At 39.6% G+C, this 22,514-nt stretch overlaps 1 protein-coding gene across 1 annotated transcript in view; it reads right to left on the bottom strand.

The window, feature by feature from the left end:
• The window catches only part of col6a1 (collagen, type VI, alpha 1), a 31,368-nt gene extending 10,983 nt beyond the window's left edge, over nucleotides 1-20,385 (bottom strand). The window contains exons 1-21 of the mRNA XM_042497422.1: nucleotides 20,359-20,385; nucleotides 20,202-20,222; nucleotides 20,060-20,104; nucleotides 19,888-19,941; nucleotides 19,710-19,754; nucleotides 18,327-18,353; nucleotides 18,204-18,230; nucleotides 18,056-18,100; nucleotides 17,887-17,940; nucleotides 16,239-16,301; nucleotides 15,164-15,226; nucleotides 15,021-15,074; nucleotides 14,896-14,931; nucleotides 14,750-14,812; nucleotides 13,455-13,517; nucleotides 9,694-9,756; nucleotides 8,333-8,395; nucleotides 8,160-8,210; nucleotides 8,045-8,080; nucleotides 5,535-5,597; nucleotides 306-371 (exon numbers count right to left, since the gene is read on the bottom strand). Coding sequence (XP_042353356.1) covers nucleotides 306-371; nucleotides 5,535-5,597; nucleotides 8,045-8,080; nucleotides 8,160-8,210; nucleotides 8,333-8,395; nucleotides 9,694-9,756; nucleotides 13,455-13,517; nucleotides 14,750-14,812; nucleotides 14,896-14,931; nucleotides 15,021-15,074; nucleotides 15,164-15,226; nucleotides 16,239-16,301; nucleotides 17,887-17,940; nucleotides 18,056-18,100; nucleotides 18,204-18,230; nucleotides 18,327-18,353; nucleotides 19,710-19,754; nucleotides 19,888-19,941; nucleotides 20,060-20,104; nucleotides 20,202-20,222; nucleotides 20,359-20,385 — 1,029 coding nt within the window. The remainder of the gene's footprint in view (nucleotides 1-305; nucleotides 372-5,534; nucleotides 5,598-8,044; nucleotides 8,081-8,159; nucleotides 8,211-8,332; nucleotides 8,396-9,693; nucleotides 9,757-13,454; nucleotides 13,518-14,749; nucleotides 14,813-14,895; nucleotides 14,932-15,020; nucleotides 15,075-15,163; nucleotides 15,227-16,238; nucleotides 16,302-17,886; nucleotides 17,941-18,055; nucleotides 18,101-18,203; nucleotides 18,231-18,326; nucleotides 18,354-19,709; nucleotides 19,755-19,887; nucleotides 19,942-20,059; nucleotides 20,105-20,201; nucleotides 20,223-20,358) is intronic.
• Between the last annotated feature and the right edge of the window lie 2,129 nt (nucleotides 20,386-22,514).

The raw sequence follows: 22,514 nt of genomic DNA, 5'->3' as shown, positions 1-22,514 counted from the left end.
TTCTGCACTTTTCCAAAATCAAAACTGAAAATCTTAATGTTTTTTTTCTGGGGAGGCAGAGTCGCTAACTTCTGCATCGGCCTGCAGACAAAACGTCATCCCTGGAGCGCTCCATGACCCTAAAACTATGTCTGAAAGTGAGAGAATGTCAATGGCTTAAGAAAGAGGGGTCAGTGTCTTAACTTGCATACACATGCACACAAACCGACAACACACACCCTCACACACACACACACACACAAACACACAAACACACACACACACACACACACACAGCTCATGCCGCGGCTCCATGGTATTCTTACCGGGTTGCCCTCGGGTCCTCTGTGACCTTTGGCCCCTGGAGGTCCATCAGGTCCTGGTTGGTCGTTCTGTGAAAAGAGAAAATTAAAGGAGATTAAGATAGAGGTTCATAAATGTATCTAGTTTCTTTCTTTTTTTTTTTTGTAAATGTATCTTTGGGAGTGAACGAGTCACCATCACTACAGTGATGTCTCCCTATAATATGCACACATTTGAATGCAAGCTGTCCTAAAAAGCACAATTTCTGCTTTTCCGTTTTTTCCATTATGTTTCCATTATGTGATGAGGATGTCTAACAGTTCGGAGGAAACCAGCTGCTCCAAAAGTCATGCAAACTTTAACTTTGCACAAAAGAACAATTTGCACATCTATTTCAACACAGGTGCACAAAAAATGTTTCTTTTTAATGGAAATGTTTAATAATTTCCTTATTACTGAAAAAATTCGCTCACGCTTCAACGATTGCATTCCCAGTGAGCGGAGTGTGAACTCAAATGAGCATATTCCAAAAAAATGTGAAGCAGTAGCACATCCCAAATTTCCAAGTAAAGGAGGACAAAATACTCATATTTCACATCACAATAAAACTACGCTTACACGCTTCGGCACAGAAGATTCAGGGATTTGGAGCATTTTTCTGTTTCTTTATAATATCATTGGTAACAACGTTATTTTATAACATGAGTTGCTGACTTGACGTCATAAATACATAAACATGGCGAGCAAAAGTCAATTTTTGGTCATGGTACCAAACTTTTAGTTAGTAATTCACGTATTAAATATCAAGTTTTGATCACAAGCAAACAGTGATATGGTAATGTTAACTGCTGTCCAGATAGAGTGACCTTAAATATAAAAAAGATTATATATAAAAATCTAAATAAACTGCAAACAACTATCAGCCTCTTGTTTAAACGCTCTTAGCATTAAAATGCAGCCCATCGTCTTTGTAGCTTCCATGTCGTTCCCACTTTACGACCTCAACACACATGATCAAAACGAAGTCTGAAAAACTATAAAAAACTTATATTTGTAATACAAGACATGTTTTGGGATTATTACAAACATTTTCTAAACAAAAGCTAAAACAACAGTTGTTCTTGTTTTATAACTTTTCCAGGAATTTCATGACGGTGGGAAACCCGCCTGTAAGTTAAATTTTAAAAAGCAGTAGACGTTCTCAAAAAGCTAAATGATGATGAGCCTAATCACATGTGCCTGTCTGGCATTTCTAAAAAGCTTCGGTATTTCTCACAGGACATGTCTCATATATTTTACAAATGGAATCGATACTTCAAAACAAAGGAAGAGTCAGTCTGCGAAAAGCCTCTGAATCCAGTTCAGATCTTAATTGAGGCCAGGTCTGGTCCTGTATGTCTCTCTATCAGCCACAGCAGCTGCAGGGAGAAAGCGAGCAGCCAGAGCGGCCAAAGCCCCGGCAGCTGCCGCTCTCTGACCCTCCGCTGATCGCTGTGAGATTAGGACCCAGACTCTAAAAGTGTGGAGAAAAAAGAGCTTAAACACTGTAAATCAATTTAGGGAAAATGACTCCATGTTCCCACAGACACCGTTACGCACTTTAAAGACATGTGGGCATCTTGGCATAACAAAGGCTGCAGACAGCTGCAGAGAATTACAAACTGACGCAAAATTGCAAATTAAAAGCGGATGCCACGCATCATGGAGTTATGTAACGTCTTTCAAAATGGCTTTCAAACACGTGCAGATTCGAGGCTAACCGCTGGTTAAAGAACCTGTTTACGAGGGGTGGATGCAGCATTGTATCGCCACGATTTGCACCGCAATATTGTAATGTTGTTCGAAATCAGTCTTGATCTCGAGACACTTTCAGATGATCTCCATCTCATCTCAGAATCGAAAATATTTTGGCTCGATGTTGTCTCGGCCGCGGACGGAGCGGACTCCAGATTGTAGAACGATGTGGATGATGCACGAAGATTAAGTTGGTTATTTACATATTAAACTTTTATATTAGCTTGTTATAAAAACAAAAACAAACTTTTTGTCGAGATAAACTGTAGATTTATAAAATTTATCAAAAATAAAATAAAAAACATTTTAGTGCAAGGATATTGTAACTTAATTTTCTTTATGTGTCTATTTTTTTGCTGATAACTGTGAAACTGTAAGATGACACATGCTTTGTATTGTGAAGGTGTCTTATTATGGGATGGGCCAGACTAGAAATAAAAGAAATAAAAACTAAGTAACTAACTGACTATGTTATCCAAATACTCAGCATAGTGAAAAATGTTTAAAATCACAATAATATTGTATCGTGACTTAAGTATTGTGATAATATTGAATCACGGGACCTCTGGTGATACATACTCCAACTTATGTACAATATTGAACCCTTTTATAAGCTTTATTCTTTTTAAAAACAGCGTGTATTTTTCCACCAAAAACTGATGCTGTAAATGTTTCGTCTTCACAGAGTCGATCTCCCCTTCAATTATGTTTTATTAGCAGTCACATGAAAACGTATTTATAGCTCAGCATGCCAGAAAAAATGAGATGAAATGAGGAAGAAGGTCACAAATCATCATAATAATAATCACAATAAATCATTTGTGATGTTTGATCTCAACTGGAAGCCAACTCAAAGCATCGAATCTGAACTGCTGTTACACAAAAACCCACCGAACGTGGACAGAGAGAAAGACATGGTAATAATGTCAACCACCTGGCCTCTAACACACACACACACACACACACACACACACACACACACACACACACACACACAGTTGCTGTTAGCCGTGAATAAGAACACACACGCACGCACACACACGTCCAGATATACACACACGTGGTTCAAATTACTGCACATTCTTAACTTCAAACACTCTGATGTTGAGAACATGGGCCATATCCTCCACTCAAACACACACACACACACACACACACACACACACACACACACACACACACACACACACACACACACACACACACACACACCCCCGACCTTGAGTGACGACACAGCCAGATGTGACTGTTTGTCGTACCTCGCTGAATGTGTCTATATTATCGTTCCACAGTGTGTTAGGTAACAAGGTAAAAAGGTGAAGGAGTCAGAAGGTCTGTTTCCACCTTCATCTCTCTGACACCCTCCCGTCCGCCCCCCGGGCCCCCCGCCCTGCCCCCCCGCCCCGGTCGAGCCCTCTGGCCAGAGAAAGTCCAGGCATCGACGTACATGCCTGCACAGTGTCGAAAGTATTCAAACAATTTAAATTAGAAGACCCGTCGCTCAAAAATCACAGTGAGGCCGGTGGCTTCAAACGTTCTTCGCCAGTCTGACGTCTCAGGATTTCAATTCGAAATTGGTGACCGTTTCTTCCGACGTGTCATCCAAAACAGTGAGCAGCCGAATGTAAAACTTGTGGAAACAAACAAGTCACTGTTCAGAGGAGAACAGATAAAATGGCCTGTTAAAAAGAGAAAAAGAGCTGGATGTGTGCCTCCGTGGAAGACTGGAATGTGATGGATTCGGTTTTTTTCCACTGAGACAAAATTTTCATTGTGTATTTTTAGCAGTTAGTCATAGTCGGACCAACCGACAGTAGCAGAGAAGGTTGGTGATATTTTGACATTTTTTGGATAGATTCTTATTTGCTTTCATGCTGAGAGTTAACCCTTTGAAACCTGGATTAATATCACTTTTTTGTGATGCATTTGGACGCCTTTTCTTTTAACCCTAAGAAAATTGATTTCTCTCAAAAATATGGGTTAAAAAGGCAATGAGCAAATTGCAAGAAATTAGTAGATTTGGAAAATTATTTTTAAAAAGCTTGAAAAATATGTGATGAGAGCTATATAAATAATTATTATATATTTTCCTTCAAAATTACTACATTTTTAAGCATTTTTAGAGTCTGTTTCCTTGATTTGTTTTTTTACTTTTACTGTTTTTTCTTTTATTTCTTTTTCTTTTTTTTGCTAATTTTCAGGTAATCTACTCGGACTTTTCACTAATTTCTTACTTATCTTTATCTTATCTTATCTTTAGGTCATTTCTACTTGAGTTGCCCATTGATTTTTTCTGATGTTTTTGAAAGAAATTAGTCAATTTTGCAAAGATTTCGAAGAGTCAAATGAAAATTTTGGAACCACAGGGCTGGTTAGCTTAGCCTAGCACTAAAACTGGCCGATGGGAGACAGCTAGTCTGGCTCTGCCCGGCAGAACTCACCAGGCCTCATGCAAGAAACTCTACGAACACATTTTCTCTTATCTTTGCTTGTATCTATGATTTGTTTTTTTGTTAGGACACGCTGATTTTTGGGATTCACCAATGTTTTCTTATTTTTGTTCTTCCCTTAAGAGATAATCTTACAAGTGACCGAGAGTATTCTTACCGAGAAGAAAACAAAAAAAACAGGTTTACAGATTTAACGCAGGCAGAGAATCGCTCACTGAGGTTATGAGATGTTTCCTGTCGGCTGCCGTAACCACTTAACGACCAGCAGAAAACGGAAAAGCCAAACACAGAGGCGACACGGTGAATTATACTTGAAGGGCGAGCAGGCGTCTAATCCCGCTCCGTGCTACAAAACCACGAGTTCTTGATGAGTGGTAAACTGATCCGACACTGTAAATCCAGAGTTTACAACGTGTGACTGAAGGACCGAGGTCAGGGTGCGCCGACGCACGGACCAAAGTACAAACACGTGCAGAAATGTTTACGCCACGAAACATGAACCTTAGAAATGCAATAATTTTAATGTAAACACGACCAACTGAAACCGACAGAGGTTAACGTGTTAAAACGGGCACGCTATGTGGACACGGGTGATCACATATGTACAGTTGCTACGCATGCGCACGCACGCACGCACGCACACACACACACACACACACACACACACACACACACACACACACACACAGAGAGAAAGCATTTCCAGCTGCTGAACAGAAGGAGAGTGTGAGAGCGAAATGGATCGACTTTGGAAAATAAGAGTAAACAATGCGAGGGGCTTACGAAGAAAACCCAAAATGAAAGACAGAAATTAAAAGAAGAAACTTGTTATTATGTATTATTACAAGTGTTAAAAGAGACCAGAGAAATAAAGAAATATGTAAATGCAGACCAGGGAGCGAGACATGTGACTCACATCCTGTCAGCGCGCTCTGCCAAAGAAGGGATTTAAGAAGAAATAAAATGAGATCAAGAGCGAGCAGCAAAAAGGAGCAAAGTAAGACTTACATCAGGGCCTGAATCTCCGATGTCTCCGTCATCGCCTTTGGGTCCAGGAGTTCCCTTACCACCCTGAAGGTCACGTAACAAAAGCCAGAGAGGTCAAGAGGGCACATGAGAGTGAAATATGACTTCACACTGTTGGCAGTCGAGCATGATTCTCATGTAGAAACAGGCAGACCAATTTAATTTAACTTTATTTAAAGGAGAAATTCACCTGCAAAATGTCAGTTTGCCTATCAGTTAGTCACCCTGTTACACTGAATTTGTTTGGAAAACTGTTGTTTCTTGCACGAACTGAAGTCACACGAGTCTGTGACTAAAAACAGCTAAACTGTATCAAAACGTCTGTTTACAAACTCTCAGACAACACATGCAATATAATAAAGTCATAAACTCCTATTTGTCACAATTTTTTTGACACTTTTTTATGAGTTGGTATTTTAAATTGCGCCGTTTGAGGGTTAATGGAAACCCGCCTACTGATACAGAAAGAGAAACTAAACACTGATCTCACATAATCAGGATGGTTTTACCAGGCTACCAGTATCAACAATAACCACACAAAACAGTCAAAAATGACTTTATTTAAGGAAAAATCTCCGGCCTCCTTCATGCTGCCAAACTTTGCCTGGGAAAATGTAAACAGAGGCTCTTCTGGTCTGCGTGTTGAAGTTGTGTCATCTGATTTGGCAGAGAATCTAACCGGAGGAGCGACACTAAAAATAACTATAATAGTCAAATCTTCTCCCTGATGGTCTCATTTGCTCATGTGGTTCATACAGAGACATCAGTATAAAAATGAAACTGTTTCATAACTACTTAAAAACCTGTTCTAGTTGCTTTGTATATATTGTGTAAGTCCATAACATTCATCCATAATATCTCGGTGTCAAAGCCTCTGGAAACGTGCTGAAATAGTACGAATGCACATAGATTTTTGTAGATCCTTAACGAGACACTCTACTTTAATATATGAGTGAAAATAAATCTTCCCAAACTATTAAACAGCTCATTTTGAGGTTAACAGCATTTCTCCAGACTGTGTGGGCAGGTGCCGTTTTATTGACGCCTCCTTGGAAACCACCTTTGTCAGCTGTCTCTGGTCTCCATGACGACAGCCATGGAGCAAAGCAGAGTCTGCGTGGTGCAGCTCTGCCTGTTCCAGCCCTCTGACTCTGGCTGCGCTCGTAAATCCACTGACGCTCTGCACTAAAACGAGAGAGCTGCTGTCTGAAGCCTCAGAGCGGTTTTTTTTTCTCCGTGAATTAACAAATGAAATTGTTTCTGATGTTTAGAGCCGATAACGTGACGGGACGCGTACGATAAACTTTATTTCTGATGGCTTGTGTTCTGCAGACCCGACATGTTTGATTTCATGAATTTGAGTTTTTGGGAAGTTTGCTGCGAGAGATTATTGGTGATTTTATAAGATGACAAACCAAACAAACACAAAAAGACACATCCAGCATCCCGGGACATGGTCTCTTTGTGTGTGTGTGTGTTTGTTTTTGTTTTGTATGTTTTTTGACGTGTTGTTGTCTGTGGTTGTGATGGACTCCGACTGTTATTGTTGTTGCTGATGTTATGTTTTATGTGTTGTGTCCCCTATTGTTTCCAAAATAAAAAAACAACAAAAAACAAAACCCTGAATGGTTAAGTTAATAACGAATTCACTCTTATCAGCGCGCTGCTGCTCGTTCTCCTCAGACAGAGCGCCCAGAGGCGCTAGCACAAACACTGCATGCTGCACATACTGACATTACAACGTCTGGTAACGTTACATCTAAACTATTGAAAGTTAAATTATATCAACAGCTGACTCTGAATTTTTGAACGTCTTTATCCATATTACGTGATATGGATCGGGGATAACTGCGCCCACATCAGCCCAGCTTCAGGAAACTATAAAACTAAAGTACTTTTATTGACTATAATGTCTGATGATTTTCTATGCTTTTCATCATGCAAGTAAGACCCTAAATTACATGTTAAGAAAGTTTTGGGTGATTTTTAACGAGTAAGATCTAAAAAAAGGTGAAGCGGTATTTTGTTATCGTGCAGACCTGAAATAACAGACCAGCCCGACTCTGACAACTTTAAAATCAAAGCTAAAATGTTCCTTTTTTTATAATGTCTACTCCACACACTAACTTCTTTTAAAGATGGATTTTATATCATTATAAATAATGTTTTTATGTTTGCATCTCTTGTCTGCACTTTTGCTATTACTAATATTGATTTTTATTTTAAAAAATTATTTAGTGATTAATTTTACCTTTTATATCTTACTTTTTTTTACTTTTTTATTGTAAATTTTTATTCTTTATCTTTTTTTTTTTTTTATATATTTTATTGCTCTGTAAAACACTTTGAATTACCCTGCTGTATGAAATGTGCTATAAAATAAAACTGCCTTGCCTTAATTTGGGTTCCCAGAGGCTTTAAACACAAATCAGCCCAAAATCTGATTTCTCAGAGAAAACCAAGTTAAAAAAGAGATTTGAAAGATAACTTACAGGCTCCCCCGGGTCTCCACGTTGCCCAGGATAACCCTAAAAAAAGACAAATGTTCAGAATAAACACAGTTACACAGGGCTCAGTGTGTCAAACATGACGTGCATTAACACTCACCTGGAAACCATGACAGCCTGCAGTGCCATTTCCTGCAACACCATCTTCCCCCTGAAATTACGAGAGAAAAACACACTCACAGATCCATGTGACACACAGACCTCGTGACAGCCAATATGATGGATGGCACACATGTGTCTCCCCCCGTCCCTCTCTCTGTCTCCCACGCTCACCCTCTCCCCCATCAGGCCTCTGTCTCCCGGAGCTCCTTTGATTCCTCTCGGTCCTTTTGGTCCCTGGCGGATGAAATGAAATAACGAGATTAAAAACACATGAAATGTCACATGTGTTTGCTGAAAACATTTGGAAGTTGCCAAGATATTGTTTGTGAACAAAAAAAATCAAACGGTTTATGTAACGATCATTTATTACAATCTGCTGCAGGTTTTTGTTGGCCGACTGCCCTGATCGTGTGCTAATGTGTGTTATATACATGATTCATGATAACATCAGCTTTCTGATTGCAGTACAGTAAACTGCGCGTTTTATGGCTTTTGGAGTTGAATCGGTGTTGTTGCAGTTGGAGCTGTAAAGTTGAAGCTGGAGGCTTAAAAATCTTAAATGAATGCTCTGATGTTTTTTATGTTCCTTTTTTAATGTAAAGCACATTGGGTTTCTTTGTAATGAAATGTGCTCTAAAAATACAGCTGCCCTGCCTCACTTAACCCCCTCAAATGACCATTTTTATGTCAGTTACGGACCCCGTGTTACAGTGAATTCATGAGGAAAACTTTGTTTTTCTCATTTGCCTCCAACGTGAACAGGAAATCCCAAAACAGAGAAAATTCTTGATGATTTGAAGTCAGCAAAACCATATTAAAACATCTGTTTACGAACTCTCACACAACATCGTTACTGAAGCTCGCCGAAGACGCCGAAACACACTGAAGAATCAGTTGTTTTTTAATCAAGTTCTACTTCCAATTAAATAAAGGTGTTACTTTCTTCTTCAATACATTTTCTTCTACTTTGTTTACGCCCTTCACCAAAGAGCACCATCTTTTTTGTACTATTAATAGTTTTTAGAAGCTCTCCTGTTCTGTGATTTTTTATTAATATAATAATATGTGTTATTCTGAAATGACAGTAACAAACCTAATTTATATAGCACCTTTTGTACAAGAAATGCAGCACAAAGTGCTTTATAATAAGGGCTTTATATGCACTGAGTGCCTCACTATGGGCCACTCCACATACTTTTAATTTTGTTACTCAAGTCTTTCTTCTTTAAAGTAAAAGATATGACTACTTCTTCCACTGTTGGATCTAATTAATAATGACCCAACAACCCACATTACAAACTCCTGATTGGTGCATGGAAGTATGTGACATCACTTTTTCCCAACTAAGCCCCACCCACATGAAACACATGGTCAAATAAAAACACAAATACAAAAACTTTTCATGAGAAATAATCAGAGCATGTGTGTTCATGTATTGCTGATGGTGCAAATCTTATTGAATAAATATGTTTGGGTTTATATGTATGTTAACATATAATACATTTGTGTGTGTGTGTGTGTGTTGGACTCACTTCTGGTCCAGGTGGACCCTCGTCTCCTCTGTATCCAGGAGACCCGGCTCTGCCAGGCTCGCCCTGGAAAACAACACCATTAATGACACAATTAAAACACTTCTCTGGAAACAACCACACAAAGCACACCTAAAAACACCTGGCAACGGGCTTTGACAACATTTTGAACAAACACAACACAGAAACAAAGTCCTGATGCAGGTTTGGCCATTTTTAACAGTTTTTTAATTGCTTGCATTCTTATTCTTACTCTGAAATAAATTCACTGCTGCACTTTCTTATAACTTTTGCGCACCATTTTTTGAAAGTTAAAGAAGATATTTTCATTTTGAAAAAATTTAAGACATTTACTCTCTAATATTGATGCAGTTAAAGGTGCAAATTGATGCATAAAAATTCACCAGAATACAGGAAATCAAGTGTATTTCTAGCAGAGAAACTCCAACCGATCATTTCATACTCTTTTACGACATCCCATTCTGAATCCATAGGCATTAATATGGAGTTGCTCCTCCCCTTGCAGCTAAAACAGCTTCCACTCTCCTGGGAAGGCTTTCTACAAGATTTTGGAGTAAGTCTGTGGAATTTTTTGCCCATTCATCCAGATTTGATACACCTGTGGCAAAAGGACTGAATGAAACACCTGAATTTAGTGATTAAGAGTTGTGTCCCAATACTTTTGTCCATATAGTGTATGTGCCCCCCATTAATGTTAAGCCTTGACAGCAGCGATCAGATAGACTTATGTATATCAGCGCAGTAGATCTTTAGTTTTTGCATGGTGATGCGTTTGTTTGCATGTCTGTCTAAGCACCATGTTTTTTTTAAATAAAGATATGACAATAGTTATTGTCAGCAGTCAACAACTACAGCTCCCATGAGTCTTTAGCACAGACAAACTGTTTAAATCTGACAGTTGATGACTTGTGTCAAACTAAAGACTTACTATGGGGCTGAAAATGTGTTTTTTTTACTGCCCTCTCTGGTTGGCAGTTTTAACGACAGCTGGACCACACCAGCAGTCAAAGGTCCAAATGAACCGCACCCAACAGTGACGTCACCCGAGCGCCACTCAGGAATGTGACTTTCCAGATTTATCGGGAATTCCGGATATATGTGACCTTTGTGAATCATGGAAATCCATAAAGCCAGGGCGTGAGCTGCACGAGTGAGACAATCTGAGGACATTTATAGGCTGCACTGTGGGTAACCTGGCAGTAAGAGTGTGCAGCATTGTTTGGACTAAATGTATTTAATGTTGAAATTGCACAGATAAGTGAAACTATATAGTTACCTGTGCCTAAAGCCCCAGCAGGTTGGTTAATGTCGGTTAACGGTCGGCACAAAGACCGGCCGTGCGAGGACACGGTTAAGTGCTGAAGTTTGCTTTGCACAAAGTGCAAACAGTACTCCTTCCAAACCTCCAAAGCTGTCAGATTTACACACCGTATCGTGTCCATTTTACACCGAATTTATAGAAATGGAAAACAAGGCGTTGTTGTAGTTAATAGAAGGAGTTAAGTTTTGGTTTGGCGCTAATTCCTCGCAAACAACAGCTGCGCCCAGCTGCTGCGTGCAGCACCTCAGTCCTGTCCTGAAGTCACACTGTTGAAATGGAACAAATCACTTTGGACGAAGATGTAAACAGAAAAGTTTTAGAGTTCCAGGAGGCCATTTATTGAAAACTTTCGCTCAAGGTTTACTGTTTGCCCCATTTCCAGAGTCTGCTGATCTGGACTAAAGCAGAACCAGATCCATCTATGGCCTGAAAGCACAGAGTCGAAATTTTATTTTTATATACAACCCAGATTCCAAAACATCTGGGACATCATGTAAAACGTAGGTGAAAACCGAATGCAAAGATTTGTAAATTCTTTTCAAAGCACAGTGGGGGAAATACGTAACCAACACGTACAATTTTTCATTGAAACATATTTCAAATGCAGCTTTTCATGTGAAATTCAGAGCAGACATTCATATTAACCTAATAAATCTGCACTGATAAAAGAAACTGGAACATTTCCATGTGTAAAAATGATATGCAATAAAGTGGAATGACAAAGGAAAAACTTATTGAACACTGGAAAATTATCAATAGTTTGAAAAGCATTTTTCTGCATTTTCCAGTTTCAAGATGCTTCTGGTATGAAGAAACTAATCTTCAGATGGGATTTTTGGCCCTTTTTCCACACGGATGGTCTTTAAATCATGAAGATTTTTGGGTGCACTCCTGTCAATCTTGGGAAAGAATTTCACTTTCAAGAGATCAACAATCATTGTCCTCAGTTCCCAAATGCTTGTTGTAAAAGAAAAGGTGATGTAAGAAAGTGGTAAACATGCTTCAGTCCAAACTTTTTAAAATGTGTTGCAAACATCAAATTCAGGCTCAGATACACTGCATATTGACCAGTGATGCACAATAATGATTCCACCGATATGATAAACCGATAATTTCCTCCTACATCTCCTCTGCCAAGGGCCGCCCTGGACAGTATATTTCCTGCTTGTTCACTGATGATCTAAATAAGTCGCTAAATGTATCTCCTGTTGCGTTTTTTTAAAACAACGCCGCTGAGAGGGTCCGAAAAGCCGCTAAATAGCGATTAAGTTGGCACGTTAGTAGTCCTCTCCTCCGTCACCCTGATCACCCTGAAATCGTACTTAGTCACATTTCTTAAAGCTGGACTAACACACCTAGATAATGCGGTTGAGGGTCAATTTAGTCTTTCATGTTGACGCTGTAACCGGACCTGAACTGGCTCAGGCGTTCTGTGTTTGCTCACGGCACTGGGCTTTAACCCGGAAGTCAAACAGCATAAAAAAACACACAGAAAAAGCCAGATGACATAACCAGACAAAGGTAGGAGTACTTTAAAAATGTACAGCACCAAAAAGTTACCCATGTTTTCACCTTTCAACATGCAGTCCATTTGCAGCTTGCTAACATGTCTGGTGTGTGACACAAAAGGTCAACCAGAGGAAGGTCCGATAGCAACTAGCTGAAAGGGGGCATGTCTCCACCTTTGGCAGGAGTCGGACAAATTTCTGCCAATCTGTGCAAGTAAACGTACTGAGTGTTATGTGCTGTTCAGTTCTGTATAGTAACACACTATGGTTTGTTTAATAAATGCAAATGATGTGATGCACATTACTGCATGCACAGTTTTTCCCTGAGTGTGTGAGGTCGGCCCAGCATGTCAGTTATTCCACGTTTTCTGTACTATTCGGTTATTTACTGTTCATTCAGCTCTGATGAGGAGAGGAGGGGAAAAGCAGCAGAAAAGCACAAAAGAGCCATTGAAAGTTCTGACATCACGAAGGTTACCACAACTAACGCTTGTAACGTATTATTATTATTACACTGCCTGGTGCCTTATTAAGAAAACCATATTGAGGCTTTGGCTCGGCCGGACGGAGAGAAGAACTGAGTCAGAGGGGAAAGAGTGAGTGTCGATGTTCCCGGGAGGAGAACAGAAGACTGAGAGAGGGGAGACGGAGGAGTGGGCAGCAGCCAGGTTCGCCTCTGTTTAAGCTCCTGCCCAAATGCACGCCCCCGCAGCATGAAATATTGATGCACAAGTGCTCACATGTGCACGCGCTCCTCCCCGACTGGAAAGAAAAGGATGCTGCCAGAGAAAAGTGGGTGGTTCGTACTCCTGAAAGTCTACACAACAGGCTAACGAACAGTGGTACAGTAGCTGTGTGTGTGTGTGTGTGTGTGTGTGTGTGTGTGTGTGTGTGTGTGATTGTGTTTGTCTCACAGGGTCTCCGTTGGGGCCAGTTGAGCCCTCCCTCCCCTGCTCTCCACGGGGTCCTGGCTCCCCCTGGCAAGGAAAAGAACAAAAGTATGAAGCTAAAGACGTTCAAGACAGTAACAATAGACAAGTGAAGCAGACAGAGCCAAGTTTTAAACAAAGTTAGAGCAGCAGGACAAACTTTATGAAAACAGTAATCCAGTGATGCTCAAGTTACGGCCCGCAGGCCAAATCCGGCCCCCTGATAGGGTGGTCCACAATTTTCTATTTATAATTTTTTAAAAAGCGATTTACACTGGGAATTGTTATTGTACTTTTAGTATACATAAGGTGCAGGGTAGAGAGAAATGTCCTAAACTCCTAGACATGTCCTAAAATCCTAGAAACGTCCTAAAATTTGAAAAGTTTGCTAAAATCCTACAAGCATCCTAAAATCTGAGAAATGTCCTAAAATCTTAGAAACCTCAAGTCCTAGACACGTTTAAAATCCTAGAAATGTCCTAAAATCTAACAAATGTCCTAAAATCCGAGCAACATCCTGAAATCTGAGAAACATCCTAAAATCCTACAATTGTCCCAACATCCTAGAAATGTCCTAAAATCCAAGAAACGTCCCAAAATCTTCAAAACATCCTGAAGTCCCAGAAATGTTCTAAAATCCTAGAAACCTACTTAAGTCCCAGCAGACATGTTTAAAAGCCAAGAAATGTCCAAAAATCTGAGAAATGTCCTAAAATCTAACAAATGTCCTAAAATCCGAGCAACATCCTGAATTCTGAGAAACATCCTAAAATCCTACAATTGTCCCAACATCCTAGAAATGTCCTAAAATACAAGAAACATCCCACAATCTTCAAAACATCCTAAAGTCTGAGAAATGTTTTAAAATCTGAAAATGTTCTAAAATCCTAGAAACGTACTTAAGTCCCAGCAGACATGTTTAAAAGCCAAGAAATGTCCTAAATTCAGAGAAACATCCTGAAATCCTCAAAGCATCCTAAAGTCCTAAAAACATCCTAAAGTCCTAAAAACATCCTAAAGTCCTAAAAACATCCTAAAATCCTAGAAATGTTGTTAAATTTAAAAACATGTATGTGACTGCTGCCACCGGCCTCAGGTCATGTGGCAAAAGTGGCTTTTAGCCAAAGCGGGTCGAGTATCCCTGCAGTATTACATTACGGTCGGTGCGGTTGCAGCTGACTCAACAGCCAAACAGAATTTCCCATGAATTTCTGAGGAGGAGGTGCTGAAATGAGACAGACCCTGAGGGACTCCTCTTCATCATCCTTATCATCACTCACCGGCTCTCCTCTCGGTCCTCTGTTTCCGCGGGATCCTTGCTCGCCCTTCTCTCCGATCTTTCCCTGCAAAGGGTTTGAAAAAGGTCAACACAGACTCCCGCAGCTGCCGCACGCATTTATTAAAAGTCAGTATTGATCGTATTTACTCCTTCGCCGGGATTTCCATCCTGTCCTGGTGGGCCCTGAAACACACACACACACAAAGCAGGATGTTAGACAGGCTGTTAGAGATCGCAGAGTTTCTGGTGTAGTCAGAGGCTTCGTCGCTTACATCATCACCGCGCTCTCCTTTGTCCCCGTTGTTTCCGCGAGGGCCCCGCTCACCCTGTCACAACACAGATACAAAACATGAGTCATATTTCCTGCTTCGCGTGATACACATGATCTGTCATCGTTCTGTTTGCGCTGATTTACCTGAGGTCCCAGTGGGCCGTAGTTTCCAGGCCTTCCAGGAAGGCCGTCTGTCCCAGGATCTCCCTAAAACAAGCACGAGTTATTACAAAACACGGTTAAACGACTTGAAATCTTCAGGAGAATAAGTGTTTTTATCATATCTGTGTGCTGCACCAGGGGCAGCTGCCAAAAGCAGCCACGTGTGGACTGATAACAGGTGAGGTGTTACTATCAGTGTGTGTGCTTGAATGTTTGTGTATATTTACTGAAAAACATATAAATAAAGTGTTGTTTTTTTTTAAAAGTAGTCATGTATGTTGTTTGTCATTTATGTTCTGTCAGTGTCGGAGATGCCTTCATCAGGGCGAGGTTTAGTCTCCCCAAAGGTAGCCCTCATAGATACATATTGTTTTTGTTACTGGTTTGTTAAACATGCTATAACCCCGGATGTCATGTCAATGTGTCTTCTGTTTTCTTTTTCTGTGATTTATGGTGATAATGGAGGAGAAATTAATCTAATGTTGTCTTAATGTATCGTATGTATTTGTGTTGGACTACTGTCTGCAAGGCAAATAGCCCCTCCGGGACATTAAAGGTCCCATATCATGCTCATTTTCAGGTTCATGCTAATATTTTGGGTTTCTACTAGAACATGCTTGCATACTTTAATGTTAAAAAACACATTATTTTCCTCATACTGTCTGCTTGAATTTGCCCTCTGGCTGAAACGCTCTGTTTCAGCGCCTGTCTCTTTAAGTCCCCCTCCACTGAAAAAGCCCAGTCTGGTCTGATCGGTCCCAGTCGCTCTCTGCGCTCTGCAGTCATTGCACCTGTGACTACATGACTGTTACTACACTGTAGCAGCACTTTCTACCTTTCTATTGTATATTTGTGACATCACAACTTCACAAAAGTCCCGATGGCTTGTTTTATGTCACATTTTCCGTATATGTTGTGAGCATTTTTCTGTAGACTGAACATTCAGATACTTTCACAGTATTTGTATAACTCATGTACCTGCTTTATAGTGAAAAGAATTACATCGAAATCTGACTTTTTTTTACAATATGGGAGCTTTAAAGTTCTTGAATCTTACTTTTCCTCCCTTCAGTCCATAAGAACCTGGGTCTCCCTTTGGTCCCGGCTTTCCCTGCAGACCCTGGAAGCAGAAAACACAGAGACAATCTCAGTACATGATCACAAGCAGCTGAAGCCACAACACTCAATCTCTGAGCCCGTCGTGCATGCGTGTGGATTTATACATGTGTGTTTTGTTTACAACGTGACTATATGGCTTCATTTAAACAATGTGACAGCAGAGAATGTAAACGCAGCGGTGATCGAGAGCCGAGGGCCTCAGTCTGCCTCAGACGCAGGCAACTGATGTTGGTCAGGGCCGCACCGGGGGTGGCATTCCTAAATATGCAACTGTGGCTAATGGCTAATGTGTAAACAATGTGGCTGAGCCTCAGGCAGATACGGAAATGGCCTGTTTGAGCATGTGTGTCTGTTCAAGAGTGAGATAAAGGGATAGTTCAGATTTTTTCAAGTGGGGTTGTTTGAGGGACTTTTCCATAATCAGTTGGCACGCCCCCATTTTGGAGAAGCACACAGGAGTACTGCTACAGACGCCAAGAAATGTACTGCTGTGGACGGGGGCGGCAGCAAATGTAGTTTAGCCACTAAAGCGGCCACTATTTTGAGAATATTTTTATTGCCTTACCTTGCAGCCGAAAAGCCTTTTCAAGATTTGTTTTATTGTCATTTCTCCGTGTTTGCATGCACAGAATGAAATGAAATACTGTTTCTCACCAGCTCCTTTAAGTGCATTTAAAGAGACAGTTTTGTACGTTAAGAAAGCAGTAATAAATATTCCAAAAACACACAAAATGCAAAATCCAAAAAGACACAAAATTGAACAGCAAGCCAACAAACATTTAAAATGACGGAAATAACCTTCCAAACCAGTAGATGGCGGTTGTCTGCAATCATTCAAATAGGAAAGACTGCAAGCCCCCAGGAAATGCGCCAGACGTTGATGCAAAATTTACATAGTGGCCGAAAGTGGAATTACACCTTTCGAGTCGGTCATGTGATGCAGACTGGCCCAGAAAGACTTCAGGCATCAGGAAATGACAAATCAGTAAATAATTGTTTGTGAGTGTCAAAATCCCCTCGAAACGTCTTTTATCTGTTGTCTCTTCAACAAACGGCTGAAGTGAGACCCAAACAGCTGACCTGCAGCGTAAAACAGTGTGTGGCACAGTTGCACTTATGTATAGGAATACAGAGTTTCAACAGTTGAGAAAACGTAACCGTTAAAATATTCAAAATATAGCGCACATTTAAACTGATATTAATTTTTTTTTAGGTGGCCAAGAAGACATTTTGCTGCTGCCTCATCCACAGCAGTATGCTGTTTAGCCTTCATGTCGGTACTCGTTTCTGTTTCTCCAAATCTACTGTAGGTAATGCACTGGCTTTGGATGAATACCCCATAAAACCCCACTTAAAAAAACTATCCCTTTAAGACACCAAAAAAGAAACTGTGTGTCCTAACATCTGTGTATTTGCAATCCTTGAACCTGATGTCATCGTCAGAGTGTGTTAACGTCTGGTGATTGGTTACCATCTGGTTGTGATTCAAACTGTTTGTAATATGTGACACAAGTGTGAGCGGAGTCAAGGCCAAAAAGTAAGACCCCAACAGTGGGATTATTCTGAGATTAAGATATATGACTCACATCTGATCCGGGAGATCCTTTACAGCCGGGAAGACCGGCGTAACCATCTTCACCCTGAAGAGGAAAACCAGAGACACAGTATCTTCAAACAACTTTATCAAAATCAACAACAGAAACGCAGCCAGATATCCACAGCTGTTATGTTTGGATGTTCGTGTCTGTAACTAACCTTGCGTCCATCAGTTCCATCATTTCCTCTATGACCTTTGTCTCCCTGGGAATCAGCGAGACAAAATAAAAAGAGAATAATTTAGCTTTCAGAGCGACTGCAGAGAGGACAGCATCCATCTGAAGATCAGCTGTCAGGTAGAGCTCACCTTGTAGCCTTTGTGTCCTCTTTCACCCTGCAGGAAACACGCACAGCGTCAGTCCGATACGATTTATACAACACAGATATCCTGGAACATTTACTGAATCGTGTTTTTGTGTTTTGACAGTACCTTTTCTCCTCTGCCTCCACGGTCTCCCTGCAAACAGACATGAAAAATGATCAGAACAACTGCACAATTAAAATACCTCAGGTTCACAAATGATTTCTCCCATGAAATTCCTGTTTTTCAGTTTGTATCTCAGTCCTGAACATTTATATTTGATGTGATTTGATGTTAAAAAAAAGAAAACAGATAAATTATTATACAAACAAGCAGACAGAAAAAAAATACTTACGATGAAAAACACAGAGAAAATATATAGTCAAACACATGACGACTTGGTTTACATATTGAACTAAAAGAAGTGAGAAGAAATACAAACTTATTAAATCCCACCCACAGTTTTAAAGATTTCTACCCAACGCTGGCATACAAGACATAGTGATGAGTGAGGCGCTTGCAATTGGTAATGAATCTCGCTGCACCACGATAAACGTTTCTTTTTGGGTCAAATGGAAATGGCAACAGGTATTTATTATTTCAGCCATCTGCTGTTAATCAGAACGATAATTTTTATGACCTGTCTTGCCCGATCCACGATGCCCACAGATGTAACTGTAATCTGTAGCTGCAGACAAACCCTCCAACAAAGCAGGACTGGACTGCAAATGACCTATCGCTAAGTCTCGCCCTCCAACGCCACGATCACTTCACGTTTCGAGCAGCTACACAATGCACTCAGAAATTTTGATTTTCCTGAGGTTTTATTTAAATTTATGCAGTTATAGCTTAAAAAATGGTCAAACTAGGTGCATGGGGTAAATGCAACACTGATTGGAGGTATCCTGAGAGGCTAGAAAATGGAGTTTATTTTATCCCGTTCCCTAAACCTCACATTGACAGAGCACCATGTTTCCTTTGGATTAAGCTCTGATAAAGATAAACAAACAAGGATGTCTACATTTGTTCCAAGTTAAAGCAGCATAGTGTTCACAAAATCTGCTGCAAAGTACATATAACGTCATATATTTTGTCGGCAACATCACGTATAACATCACCTTGCAGCAAACTTTGCTATGTAAAGTTAGCTTAAGTAAGCTAACACATAAGAAGCTAATGCTACCAAGCCATAATGTTAGCGGCTGTTAGCTTAAGTAAGCTAACAGCTGCTAACATTATGTTATTTGTTCAAGTTAGGATTTTTGTTATTTGACAATTGAGCATCAGTGTTCAGTGTAGCAAAAGGCTGTGGTTAAAGTCCATCCAAGTGAAAACCATTAACTTAGCTGTAAAGTTACAAGGAAAGCGAAGGCTGGTGAATGCTAACACATGGCAAAGTGACGACCCTTTTGATGGCTCATGTGTGAAATAATGGACTATCTTATGAACAACAGGCAAAACACCAAATAATGAGCCACACAGCATGTGCCTATAAAATTAAGTGCACTCTACCTTCATTCCACTGTAACCAACGGGACCAGGATCTCCAACGCTGCCCTGTATCACAGAAAGAGAAATGTTACATCAGAAAAACTCAAAAATCAGGCCTGCATAACAAATCCAAAGACATGTAATGGTGTCCTTTTGCACGTGTTCGTAGTTGGGGTGGACGATGGTAGATGTCACCTACTATGTCACCGACATCTCCTTTCTCTCCTGGCATTCCTGGTCTTCCTGTTTCTCCCTGTACAAAAGGTAAAAAATACGAGATAAAGTAAAGTTCTGTATATTTGTGCATTTTCCTTACAACCATCTTTGGTGCAACTGAATGCATTTGGTATTTTTATAATTTATCATCATACCTTGGCGCCAAAATCTCCATCTTTTCCTGGAGGTCCTCCTGGAGCCTGCAGACAAAATGACAATAAAAGTGAAAACACTGCTCAAAAAACAAAGTCGAAGGAGAATTTATGTTGGCAATCAGATAATAAATGGCGTACTTACGTGGCAGTCAAAAGAGCAACACTGGAAAAAAAAGAAAAGAAAGATTATGAACACGTTGAAGCAGGAAAAGTGTCTCTATATATGCAGACGATTAGTGACTGTTCTTGATCAATTTAAGAAGATATGACTCTGTGTTTTATGGTCTGATCAAAAGTACCTTAACCAAAACCTCCGTCCGGCACATTATAGATAAAGGAAATCCTTAATTTTGTCAAACTGAAAAAAATTTGCTGCACTCCCTGAGGACATTTTTCATGATGTGGATGTGAATGACTGACCGTGTATTTTAGTAACATTTAGCTATAATGTGACCAAGAACTGTTATGTTATGTTTTAGTATTTAATGTTATCTTTATCATCATACACATGTATTTACATGTTTTTTGTATTTTTATTATTATTTTTTTAAACTCTTGGTCTGTGCGCTGGTTTGGTTTGTAGTATTTGTCCTTGGTTTTGCACTATTTTATTTATCCATGTTTTATTGACCAAATATTACTGTGTTTCCTATTTGTCCTATTTGAAAAATCTCGATGAACAGATTGTGGGAGGAAAAAGTAACTTAGCTGTCGAACGACAGATGAGCTGGGTAATATGCAATATTGAATTATAGAATAAATGTAATTGTTATATGTAATACTTACTGAAAAAAAGATATTGAATAAAATTACAGCTGCTGATCAAAATGTTGCTGATTACAAAGAGGAATATTTTTATTTTGATAAAAAGTTTATATTTAAACAATGATATCCATTCTGTTGCTTTGCATCTTTTCGTATCGCAGGAATATCTTCTTTTGGCATATTTGTGGACAACATAGCTCAGCAAAGCTGGTCAATACAAATCTGAGTGCGACACCATCTAACTGCTGTGATTTTGTTGTACAAAAAAGAAGTTCAGTTTCCTGTAGCCGTCCTGCCTGACCGCTCCTTGTTTCCTGAGTTCCTGAGAGTTTACACAGCAGTGGAGAGCCACAGCAACAAGACGAAATACTGAGACATTCCTCGCTACATTTTTTAAAGATTAACTGCACTTAATAAACAACTCTAGTAGCCAAAAAGAAAGAAGCTCTTTTTCGTGGAAAAATCCTGGTTTGTAAACATTTTTAAACCATGCCTCCTCGCTAGAATAATTTGTCTGAATTCAAGCTGCATCAGCAAAAACTCGCCATAAACAGTTTTACTGATGTTGATGTTTCAGTTTATACAAACACTTTTTTGCCGCATTGTCCAGCAGCTCTAAAAATCCCTTCTTTCGGATCTGCAGTACACTTACTGGATGTGCGATCATTTACTACGTACCTACAGGTTTGGGCAGTAGTGGATAACATGCGATTGAAATTAGATAACACATGAGATCACATGAAAAACCATAATTAGGCCAGATTACATTTGAAAAAATGTCAAATTGGATTAGCTACTTTGACAGGGATTTCTTGATGATATTTTAGATGAAGTCTTTATGAAATCACAAAAAATAAATAAATAATGTAGAATAAAATGACATTAGAATAATAATAATAACTATCATTCCTGACGCTGGTGTTATTTTGCTGAATATGCAAAGTAAGGCTCCATTATATGCAAAAAAAGTCACATTGTAATTATTTTGACAATTATTTGTTGCAGGTCAAATATGTGTTGCGGTTTTAGTAGGAATGGTAAATTTTTGCATTTAATTTTCTCAGCAGAAAAAAATATAAAAGTATGACAATGGTATTTTTGCTTGGGTCTGTACCAAATAAACATGTTTCATTACATCTGAAATATAACTCGTAGCATAATGCACAGTTTTTTATTCATAACCGTATGCTCTGATGCATCTACCTCATTCAAATTTTCGAAGCTCCTGCAATTCGGATATTGCTCTTGGCCATATTGCAGTTTTGATAATATTTCAAATAATTTTGTGCTGAAATGTTTGTAGCTGCAGCCACATTTTAGTATAAAGTGCAATATGTTTGTGTAAACATGTATGTGCAGAAAAAATCCTTTTAGAGATTTCTTACCGCATCCTTTGTCTCATTTGTCTGAAAGAAAATGAAAGAAAACAGACCGTTAGTTCAAAATCTAACTCCTGAGAGGAGAGGAGAGGAGAGGAGAGGCGGAGAGGCACGTTATACTAAAATGTGGCTGCAGCTACAAACATTTCAGCACAAAATTATNAAACATGTATGTGCAGAAAAAATCCTTTTAGAGATTTCTTACCGCATCCTTTGTCTCATTTGTCTGAAAGAAAATGAAAGAAAACAGACCGTTAGTTCAAAATCTAACTCCTGAGAGGAGAGGAGAGGAGTTAGATTTTGAACTAACG

The sequence above is a fragment of the Plectropomus leopardus genome, chromosome 12 (assembly GCF_008729295.1).
Source record: "Plectropomus leopardus isolate mb chromosome 12, YSFRI_Pleo_2.0, whole genome shotgun sequence".
In the NCBI taxonomy this organism is placed as follows: domain Eukaryota; kingdom Metazoa; phylum Chordata; class Actinopteri; order Perciformes; family Serranidae; genus Plectropomus; species Plectropomus leopardus.
Note: the sequence above shows the minus strand (reverse complement) of the source record. Positions and strands in the feature narration are given on the sequence as shown.